The sequence below is a fragment of the Rhineura floridana genome, chromosome 16, assembly GCF_030035675.1.
Source record: "Rhineura floridana isolate rRhiFlo1 chromosome 16, rRhiFlo1.hap2, whole genome shotgun sequence".
Taxonomy (NCBI): Eukaryota; Metazoa; Chordata; class Lepidosauria; order Squamata; family Rhineuridae; genus Rhineura; species Rhineura floridana.
In genome coordinates, this window is record NC_084495.1 from 8,420,001 (window position 1) to 8,432,061 (window position 12,061).

Sequence of the window (12,061 nt, forward strand, 5' to 3'; positions counted from 1 at the left end):
TATTGGGCATTGCTTGATACTGGTGCCGCTCAGACGTTACTGAGGCCAGATTTAATAAAATCTGAGGAAATATTACCTCAGGAAACGGTGACTATCCAAGGAGTGAGGGGTGAACCAGAAAGCTTACCCATGGCCCTAATAAGAATAAAGTGGAGAGGTAGGGAGGAAAAATATAAAGTAGGTATTAATGCCCAACAACAAGAACCAGTGATACTGGGAAGAGATGTAATGGGGGCACAAGGAAAAATATATGTGGTGACTAGACAACAACTTGGCAAAGAAACAGAAGCCATGTTAAAAGAGGCTGAGGAAAACAGGGTAGAACCTGTATCGAGCCTAAGGTTGCCATAGCAACCCCTGGAAGGCCTGCTGAAAGAGACAAACTGTATCAAATGGTCTCTAGTGAAGAGGCAGAGCAGTTCAGGGAAGAGCTGAATAGGGATACAAGTTTGAAGGAAATAAAGGACCAAGCCCTGACACAAAAGATTCCCTTTACTGACAAACTGAGGAATCAAATTGTGTGTGAGAATGGGATTTTATATAGACTGTGGATGCCTGCTGAGAGAGAGAATGAATGCGAACCAGTGAAGCAATTGATAGTACCTAGCAAATACAGAACCAGATTTTATTTTATTTATTTATTTTATTTATTTTCATTTCTAGACCGCCCATAGCTAATAGCTCTCTGGGCGGTGTACAAAACGAGATTAAAATACAATATAGAATAAAATCAGTAACAAAGGAACACATTAAACTAAAAACATTAAACATAAAGCATTAAACATTAAAATGCCTGGGAGTATAGCCAGGTCTTAACCTGGCGCCTAAAAGAAAGAACCGTAGGCGCCAGGCATATTTTCTCCAGTAAGTTGTTCCACAATTCGGGGGCCACCACAGAAAAGGCCCTAGATCTAGTAACAGTCCTCCGGGCATCCTGGTGAGTTGGTACCCGGAGGAGGGCCTTAGATACTGAACAAAGTGAACGGGTAGGTTCATAGCGGGAGAGGCGTTCCACAAGGTATTGCGGTCCCACACCGTGTAAGGCTTTATAGATCAACACCAGCACCTTGAATCTAGCTCGGAAACAAATAGGTAGCCAGTGCAAGCGAGCCAGGACAGGTGTTATATGCGCAGACTGATTGGTCCTTGTCAACAGCCTGGCTGCCGCATTTTGCTAGAGATAGCCCATGATGTCCCATGTGCAGGGAATAAAGAAGACCAAGAAGAGATTGGCTGTACACTATTATTGGCCAAATATCTCTAAAGATGTAAAACAATATTGTTTATCTTGTAATATATGCCAAAAGGTGGGGGAAAGTGGAGTAAAGACTAAGGCACCCTTAAAGCCCCTTCCTATAATAGGACAACCCTTTTATAGAGTGGGAGTAGATTTGGTGGGCCCTTTTTCCAAACCCACAAGGCATGGCAAGAAATATCTATTGGTGGTGGTGGATTTTGCCACCAGGTACCCAGACGCAGAAGCATTAAGATCCGTAGAAGCCCCTGAAGTGGCAGAGGCTTTGTTAAAAATCTTTATGAGACTGGGTTTCCCTCATGAAGTGCTGACGGATCAAGGCAGTGTATTCATGGGAGAAGTGATGCAATGTATGTGGAAGTGTTGTGTTCTAAAACATCTAAAGACAACCACTTACCATCCAGCCACTAATGGATTGACTGAGAGATTCAATGGGGTTCTGAAGGGCATGATAAGAAGTTATGTTCAAGATCACCCACAAGACTGGGATGAACGTTTGGGGTGCTTCTTATTTGCATACAGAGAAGTCCCTCAAGAGTCAACAGGCTTCTCACCCTTTGAACTGATGTTTATTAGAAAAGTGAGGGGACCTTTGGAACTGTTGAAAAATTCATGGGAAGGAACCCTGGGAGAGTACAAAACATCTGTAGTTGATCTTGTATTAGACTTCCGCAACAAATTAACATCAATGATGGAAGTCGTGCAAAAGAATTTGAGTCAAGCTCAGGAGAAGCAAAGTTACTGGTATGACAGAACAGCCAGGGAACGTGTGTATGATGTGGGAGATATGGTTATGGCATTCATACCCAGGAAACACGATAAATTACAGGCCAACTGGGAAGAACCATATACCATAAGGGAAAAGCTTGACACAGTGACGTATGTAATAACCACAGGCCAATTAAAAAAGCACAAAGTGGTTCATGTAAATATGTTAAAACCTTATCACACCAGGGATGCAAAGGTGTTGCAAGTTACCTTATTCCCTGAGGGAAGTGGGCCTGAACTTTCAGATTTGGTACAGGAAAGCAAAGCCAAAGGAGGGGTAGATCAATTGGAATGGTCGGAGGAGGTGAAGGAAGAAGTAAAGGAAGAGATTCTGAGAGTTTTGAAAAATTATGGAGATCTCTTTAGCAATAAACCTGGCCGAACCAGTATAGCCAGACATTCCATTGATACTGGAAATCATGCCCCAATCAGATCTGTTCCGTACCGTGTGAATGGGAAAGTTTTGAGTGAAATTAAAAAGGAGGTTGAAGACATGCTGGAACTAGGAGTGATCAGGGAATCCATCAGTCCCTGGGCCTCAAGTATTGTGCTGGTTCTGAAAAAAGATGGAACCACAAGATTTTGTATTGATTATCGTTTAATCAATAGAATTACTGTCCCAGATGCATATCCTATGCCTAGGGTGGACGCAATGTCAGAGTTATTGGGGGCAGCAACCATTATCTCTACGATAGATCTCTGTAAAGGATTTTGGCAGATGGAACTAGACGAGCAATCCAGAGCCAAAACTGCCTTCAGTACACCAGATGGGTTATATGAGTTTGTGACTTTACCCATGGGACTAAGGAACTCACCAAGTTTGTTTCAGAGGCTAATTAATACTGTGTTGCGAGGCATGTCAGATTTTGCAGTGGCCTATATAGATGACGTGGCCATTTTTAGCAAGTCGGTGCCTGAGCATGTCCAACACCTGACGGCAGTATTAGAGGCATTAAAGAAAGCAGGGCTAACAATAAAAGCTAAGAAGTGTCAGTTTGGGTTGAATGAAGTAATCTATTTAGGACATAAGGTGGGGAGTGGGAAAATAACCCCCTTATGGAGCAAAGTTGAGGCAATAGAATTGTGGCCTATCCCCTTAACCAAGAAACAAGTTAGGGCATTTTTAGGTGTGGCTGGGTTTTACCGAAAGTTTGTGAAAGATTTTGGGGAAATCGCAACCCCCTTGCATGAGCTGACAAAGAAAAAGTGTGCTGAGCGTGTGGTATGGACGGATGAATGTCAAAAGGCTTTTGATCTGCTGAAGCAAGCCTTGTGCCAAGGACCTATATTAATAGCACCAGATTATGAGCAACCATTCATCGTGGCTACGGATGCGTCGGACCTCACGCTGGGAGTCATCTTGCTGCAGGAGAGAGGAGGCACCAGACATCCAGTGGCGTATCTTAGTCGCAAGCTGACATCGAGGGAGAAGAATTATTCGTCGGTCCAAAAGGAGAGCCTAGCGGTCGTGTGGGGGCTGAGCAAGTTGCGCCCATACGTGTGGGGACGAAGATTTATGGTGACGACGGATCATCGGGCCTTGTTATGGTTACAGACTATGAAAAATCATAACACTATGCTGCAGAGGTGGTCCTGGGCTCTACAAGACTATCAAGTGGACTTCAAGTTCATAAAAGGCAAGGACAATGTATTGGCTGATGGACTTTCAGGGCAGGTTGCCAGGACTGCAGTGACGTGACCCAGAAGTAGGAACAAAAAAGACATTTTCCCCATAAAGACTTGGTTTTATTGTTAACACGACGTATGAATCCTAGAGCAGGAATAATACTTTGCCGTTATTTTTAAGGGGGGGGGAATGTGATGTTCCTGTATTAATGTAAATATGGTAAGTGCTGTTTGTATAGAAGATATATGGTAAGTGGAGTGAAAGAGGAGGGGGGAGTAGATGAGCAGTAGAATGCTGGATGATTGGCTGAGCGTTTGAATGGCTGGGAGTATAAATGGAAGAATGACAGTTGAATCTGGGGTGGATGTTAGTCGGTGGATGTTAGTTGGTGGGTGTTAGTTGGTGGATGTTAGTAGGTGGAAGGTGTTTGGTAGTGGATGTTAGGAGAGTGTGGAGAAAGAGGGAATTGGAGTTCTAGTTAATAATAAGACAAGTATCACAGGAATAGATGAAACCATATGCTTATGTACCATTATAAAAGTAATCTTGTTATTTCTGATATTTGATAAATACTATTTTGGTTTACCGAAGGCCTGATCCTTGGCTGGGGTTTTCACAGACCAGAAGGGAGGGCAAGGTAATTACCAAGGCTGAAGGGAAACAGTAACGAATGGTGGCAGCGGTGAAGAGAAAAATAATAACATTACAAGTATCCAGTGCAACCCAGAGTTATACGAGTTATCTATAAAGATACAAAGGGGTTGGGAACAGCATAAGCACGGAGTCACAAAAGTAACCAGATAGAGAGAGGCTCAGGCAAAGTCTCTGGGAACATTGGTTATAGGACGTGACTGGTGGTGCTGCCTAGCAGAGGGATCTAGTGAGATCTGTGCTAGAGCGGAGAGAGAAACCATAAAAAAGGACAGTCCGGACTGGTGGAGTCCCTGGTGGTGCCTAGTGAAAGGTAGTAGCCACAAGCAAGTAGGAACCTGACAGGGAGAGCCACGGAAGGGCGTCACAGCAGGCCCTAGTGATGTCATGGAAGCGGGCCTGAGTGATGTCATGGGGCGGGCCTGAGTGATGTCATGGGGCGGGCCTGAGTGATGTCATTAAGCATCAATCACAGTTGCTTGGAGCATACAATTAAAAAAAAATCTGATTGGAAATTAAAATAGAAATCTTAGCTAAAAGATGGAGCCTGGGTAGGGAACGTTTAATCTAGCCTACTTGCTTTTAGCAAGAAGGGTTTAAGTGCCTTCAGGCCAGGCCAGCCACCAGAAGGCCACCGTAGGGACAAAGGAGCCTAGTGTTGTGGAGATGTTAGATGGGAGCATTGGGGAGTAAAGATGGATGCTTCTGAAGGCTACAATTCTAAACACACTTACTAAGGGATTAAGCCCCATAGAACTCAACAGGACTGACTTCTGCATATATATAGCTTGGATTGTGCTGTTGGTAAACCTTGACTAGGGATCCTCTGCAAAGACATCCATCTCCAAGCAGGGTTGGCAACCCTCTGCCTGGAATGCCCTGCCCTTATCTTTTAACGTGGCTGCTCCAAACATCTTTACAGATTTGACCCTTCACTTCAGAAAGAGGTCTGAGAAATGAGTAAGAGTAAGAAGCATCTTTTAAACTTGTTCTTTTCAATTCACTCTTGAATGCACATCGTACCTAGGGCAGATCCACACCATTCATTTAAAGCACATTCAACACCCATTTGAAGCACGTGAATCCCACCACAGAATCATGGGAACTGCAGTTTGTTAAGAGTGGTGAGAACTATAACTGTGAGGGGGAAATGACACTTTCCAGGATTCTTTAGGGGAAGTCGTGCACTTTAAATGTGAGTTGGATGTGCTTTAAATGTATTGTGTGAATCCACTTAATAAATTTTGCCTGCATGTATATTGTTTTAATTAATTTTTCAAAATGGAAATAAGCTATAAACTGTAGTGGGTGACCATGGGCTACTCACCATCTCTCAGCCTATCTGCCCCTCAGGATGAAAACAATGGAGAACCATGACCACCCCAAGGCATACTTAAAATGTAGAGGAAGTATTGTACAACCATAGTGTGAATCGGATACTTACTGGGATACAGTATGACAAAATATTTATATAAGCATGACTATCAAATATGTTCATTATTTACACAGCCTGTAAAGATATTTATAGTGCAATCCTATGTTTGTTTACTCAGAAGCAAGTCCTAATGTATTCAATGGGGCTTACTCAACCAGGGAAAACTACCCTCAAGTGATAAGGAACTTGTTCTTTGAACAAGCCTTTAAGATGAGACCTTATCCCAGTCTCTGTCTGTGTTAGAATCGCTTTTTAATATGTTTTTAAACCTTTTCTTTTAAAAAAAAGTTTCTAAAGCTTTTAAAAATGTTTTAAAGATGTTTTGTTTTAATATATTTTAAAGTCTGTTTTTATGATTTTTAAAGTGTTTTTAGTGCTTTTGTTTGCCGCCGTGGGCTCCTACTGGGAGGAAGGGCGGGATATAAATCAAATAATAAATAAATAAAAATAAATAAATAAACTTCATTCACCCAACCCAAAATTTGGAATCATGCTACTTTAAGCTGTTTTGCAACTGTTTATACTTGTTTTATGGTTATTGGTTTTTAAAGGGATTTATTTCTTATTGTGAGCTGCCTTGGTTGCCAATCACCAAGCCTACCTCACAGGGTTGTTGGAAAGGCTACACACACACTCACTCACTCACTCACACTCTCTCTCTCTTACTTACTTGTAGGTGTAAAAATACACCCCATATAATAGTTTATTGTCAAACCAGTTGGTCATTGAGGAACATTTTTTTAAAAAATCAGTATTAGTTTCCTACATAATAAAAACTGTGATACCTAGGTAAACCCTGCCTAATTGCTTTAAAAATAGGATTGGAGAGGGAGAGACAGATTTACAACACAAACACAAGTCTGTGCTATGTTTACTCAAAAGTCCCATTAATTTACACCACAATCCTGACCATGTCTACTGAAAAGTAAGTCCTAATGGAGTTCAATGGGGTTTACTCCAGGTACAGGGAAAGCAAGTATTGGATTAAATACTTCCATATTTCATAGCCCAGGGTCTGACTCTTGCACACAAGAGAAAAAAAACCTTTAAGCCAAATTACTTACGCAAACTGCAAAATCTCAAAGCCACCATTTTCTGACATTGAAATTAAGCCTAGGCATGCCTGGATCAACAAGTCACAACCCTGGCTTCAGTTATTGGCTACAATCCTGAAAGGGCGGGGTTAGAGCCAGAGCTTGAACAAGTTACTTTTTAAAACTACAACTCCCATCAGCCTCAGCCAGCATGGCCACTGGATTGGGCTGATGGGAGTTGTAGTTAGAGCTAGGAGCTGTTATAAAGATCTGTAAAACAGATTTAACAGTCGTGCGGCAGGGGGCGGTTGACGTTTTGGTGTGTGTCTTGGGAACCAGACCACCTAGAAACTTTTTTTTAAAATTGAAGCTGAGAGTCTGGAGATTAAGGGGTGCTAGCCAGAGAACCAGAGGGGACCCCCCAAAACCAGAGAATCCGGCCAAAAACCAGAGACCTGCTAACCCTGGTACACAAGGCCTCCTCCAGACAAGTGGAAGGACAGCGAGATATCTTCCCCCCCCTTCTTGTTGTTGTTAAATTGTTTTGTTTATGCTTGCTACCCTGGGATCTTCCGGGAGGAAGGGCGGGATATAAATTCAATAGATAAATAAATAATTTCTCATCCTTGTTTTTCAGTGAGTGATTGGTCACATCTGAGAGCAATAATCTCCTGCCAGTTTTTTTTAGCAACTTTCCTCAGATAGGCGACACAAAAATTAAATTTTACTTACTTACTCAGGTTTCTCATCCTTCTCTCAGTTTATGGCAGCTGCAGCAGCACAAGCTCAGAGCGACTGCCTGGCTGGCAGCGATGTGGCCCACCAGGCTGAACTAGGGAGACCGAGGCAGCAGCACACAATGCCTCCTCCAGACAAAGGGAAGGGCAAGGAGATAGAGGTTTTTGCCTCTTCATAATATCCCTCTGCATTAGGGATGTCAAATTCCCATTTCTGAGGATTTTTGCCAACTCTATGTAGGCCTCTGTCCAGCTCCCTGCTTGGTCAGTGTGTGCACTTTCTCCCCCTGCTTCTCTTCTATAACCTCTATGAAGACTCACCCAAAAGTTTGTTTATTAAGATATTTATATCCTGCCTTCCCATGTGTTTGCATTGCTCAGGGTGGCGAACAAGAGGTGAGCCAATAAAATCACAGCATCAACATATAAGACAAAAACAATGGAACAGGTGAAATGAAGGCAGAGACAACACAGAAAAGGCAATTAAGGTAAGGCTTTGCTTCATAAAATCCCTCAAACCCATCAAGAGAAATGCCTGCCAGGAAAAAAAAAAGTTCTAACCAAATAGCAAAAAACAATGAAGGGGGAACAGGCAAACAAATTTCCAGAGGCAAGATCTTCCACAAAGTAGGTGTGGCTGCACAGAAGCCTTCCCCCATCCCAACCTAGTGTGTCTGAGCCACAGGTGAGACACACAGGAAAGCTCCTCAGGAGACCCCAGGGACAGTACAGGAGAGAGTTTCTTCATAATTATAGGTCCAATGTTATTGAGTCCCAACTATCTGAAAGACCCATCTCTTTCCCTGCAGAGACCCTCTTGGGTGTTAAGATCGGCAGAGAGGGCCTTCTTGGAAATTCCACCATCCTCAGAAATTTGGGGTAGTGATGGCCCAGGAGAGGGCATTCTCTGTGGCAGCCCCTAAGCTGTGGAATTCTCTCCCCACAGAACTGTGTCTGATGCATCCATTGTATAGCATTCAGCATATGCTGAAAATGCTCCTCTTTACCCTGGCTTTTGACATCTGAGATATATGACCTCTCCCTGTTCTTTAGATGGTAAATTATTTTAACTGATTTTAATCTTGTATTTTTATATTATTGTAACCTGCCCTGGGACTTTATGGCAAAGGGCATTTAAGGTATCCAACTATGTTTTACTCAGAGCAGAGCCACTGAAATTAATAGACCTAAATCAGGCATGTCTATTCATTTTAATGGCTCTACTCTGAGTAGGACTGGATGCAACCCAATAATAATGATAATGAAAACAATATTTCCGGTCCCTCTCCCCACCATTGGCCGTCAACATGAAGGAGAGAGCAGTTTCAAAAATTCAGAACATCATGAGGTCAGGATGTGGGTCAGTTCTAGCAGACATTACAGAGAGGGAGGAGGGGATTCTGTGTGTCTCCTATTTTTCAATAACCATGTGTTTAACATCATGGTTAGTTTATCCCTAACAAAGCCATTTAAGTGGGGGGAGAGTCATTCATAATCATAACAAGAATAGCCATTTATCATTATAATTAATGAGGTCAGTCAGATCTTGGTGGAAAAAAAATAACACCAGAGATTCCTTGGCAGATCTTCTTTTGGGGGGGAGTAATCCATTACCAAAAATGAAACACCTGCTGTTTATTTTCTCTTCTACCCTCTCTATGGAGCAATATTTCATGAATTATGAATTAAGTATGAACTATCAGCATTCTTTGAGCTGGTGTGCCTGTAGTAAGCGACATATTTACAATTGCAATAACGATTCCCATTTAATTCATGCCGCCATGGTGATGCGTGACAAAAGAACAACAGAGAGCACTTGTGCATGAAATTGTACACAAATATGAAGATGAAAAGCTTGCAAAATCATTAACGGAGATGAACTAGATGGACTGAGTCCAGCATACAAACCAACCCTTTTGTTAGCTGTCTGTGAATTTTACATCAACTGTTTTATGTTAGGAACACCATTTAGGGACAGTCTATTCATTCATTTAAAAAACACAACGTTCCATCTTGCACACAAGGGCATTTGTGTGCTTTCTGGAAAACCCATTAGCCATAATCCATATGCTGTCCAGCCAACACTAAACAAAATCATGTGACAAACTAGTGATATGTCACAATCAAATGGGATTTCTTACCCTGCAAAACTATTTACCTTTGATGAAGACACCTTAGGAGGATGAAATACAAACACCCAGAGCTTGGAAAAGTTACTTTTTTGAACTACAACTCCCATCAGCCCAATCCAGTGGTCATGCTGGCTGGGGCTGATGGGAGTTGTAGTCCAAAAAAGTAACTTTTCCGAGCTCTGCAAACACCACAACTGACCGACAAATGAAGCACCCGCAAGAGCCCAGTCCTTTGAGATGCTGAATCGAAGCAGGAGCTCGTAGGAACAGAGATGCAGGCCTTTCCTTGCCTTTCTTGGGTACTGGACTTATTTGTTAATGTATTCGTTGCTTTTCTAGTTATTGGATTATTGAAGTGATGTAAAACAATTACCCTAAACCAACATTAAAAGCCTTGTTACGATGTCAAAATGAATTTGCTCACCCAAATTCTCAAAATTATCTTTTGCAAATATCTCTCAGATATTTTCTGGAAACTTGGATATTCACTGGTGTTCTGTATTTGGCATCCCATGGCAGGAGTGAGGAAACGTTTATCAGCCTGAGGGCCACTTTGCAACCATCCAGGAGCCACAATCCAGCAGTGGGTGGGACCAGAGGCAAAAGTGGGTGGAGCAACAGATGTGGCTCTTACCCGTGTACAGTTCAGCAATGCAAAAGTCAGAGGTTCCTACTTGCACATCTCTCCATTCAGGCAAGCAAGAAGGGCATGATGAGAGTTCAAGAACACATTCCAGCCAGGCGAAAGCACTTGTGGTAGGAAGCAGGACCATTGAGGGGTGTGACCTGAGTAGAGTTCTGAGGGCCAGGTGGAGAGGTCTGAAGGGCTACACTCAGCCCCTAGTCCCCAAGGTCCCCCACCATAGACCTCATGCACTGCCAATACACAGGGGTCCTATCAGTTCTGAATTTCTGTTTCTCATTTCCAGCCTTTCTTTCAAGGAGCTCAAGGTAGGCTGTCCTACTTCCCATTTATCCTGACAACAGCCCTTTGAGTTAGGTTAGGCTGAGAGTTGATAATTTGCTCAAGGTCCCCCAGTGAGCTTCATGGCTGAGTGGGGATTTGAACCTGGGTCTCCTCAGGCTTAGTCCAGCACTTGAACAGCTACCTCACACACTGGCTCTGTGTTATCTAGCATACTGAAATAATGGTAGTAAGAATAGCTGTACCAGTAGTAGTAGCCTGGTCCTTGAAAATCTACCGTACATCAGTTACATAAAGAGTTTGGCCAGAAACTGCTTGTCATTCTCATTGGCCTTGGAAACTGGAAGCAGAGGAAAAAGATGGAGAGTTATTTAGGTATATCAGGTCAAGTGCTTACCTAATACAACGAGCTCGATGGTGAGGTCTTCATGGAGATCATGCTTAGCGTTGCTCAGGGATATGGTGTAGTTGCCAGCATGCTTTGCTCTCACATCACTTATGAGTAGCCTGTACTTCACTGGATCTAGGTCATAGCAGTCACTGTTCCCAGCAATTAGCTTCTTGCCATCCTTGTACCTATATTGCCCAGTGAGAAAAAGGTGAAGAAGACAGCTAAGAGAGGAAACACAGGAAATTCCATTACTGGGCTGTAAAGCTGGTAGCCATCAAATTCAGCTTAGATTTAGAGCTGGACTAGATATTCTATACATCTCCTAACTATATTATCTAGCAGAGTGCTCCACAAGGGTGGTATATAAATTTAATTAATTAAATAAATAAATAAAACAGTCAGTGTAGCCAATTTACTGCTTGTCATCAGTGACTTAGGGGGCAACTACACATTCGTCTAGACCACTGTTCTTCGACCTTGAGTCCTCACATGTTTGACTACAAATCCCAGCATCCCTAGCCATTGACCAAGCTGGCTGGGGACGATGAGAGTTGTAGCCCAACAACATCTGGGAGCCCAAGGTTGGAGAACACTGATATAGATGATTCAGTCAAGCAGGAGGAGGGTGCTCACCATGGAAAAATCAATTCCCAAGCCAAGAATAGTTTTAAGGACCAGCTATTATTTATATTTATTTGCCTATTAATTACTATATTTATATTCCACCTTTCCTCCATGAAGCCCAAGGTGGTGTGCATAGTTCTCCCCCTCCCCATTTTATCCATACAACAACCCTGTGTGTGATAATTTAGACTGAGAGAATGACCAACCCACGCTCACTCTGTGAGCTTCACGGCTGAGTAGTGATTTGAACCATGGTCTCCCAGGTCTTAGCCAAACACTCTAACTACTACACCACACTGGTCCTCATTTATATAACAGTGCTATAGCACAGTGCTTGTTATATGCAAGGGGATTCACAGAGGTCTCCTTCATTCACTTTAATAGAGGGGGCATCTGTGTGAACAAAATGGGGTGTGTAGGCTACAAGGATACCACTGGGAAAAATATTCTCTGATGGCAAAGAGAACCCATTGGTGGAAATA

At 42.7% G+C, this 12,061-nt stretch overlaps 1 protein-coding gene across 3 annotated transcripts in view; it reads right to left on the reverse strand.

The window, feature by feature from the left end:
• The window catches only part of LOC133371179 (vascular endothelial growth factor receptor kdr-like), a 344,491-nt gene that overhangs the window by 173,553 nt on the left and 158,877 nt on the right, over window positions 1-12,061 (reverse strand). For all 3 annotated transcript variants that reach the window (XM_061598328.1, XM_061598327.1, XM_061598329.1), the window contains exon 9: window positions 10,962-11,140. In XM_061598328.1, coding sequence (XP_061454312.1) covers window positions 10,962-11,140 — 179 coding nt within the window. The remainder of the gene's footprint in view (window positions 1-10,961; window positions 11,141-12,061) is intronic.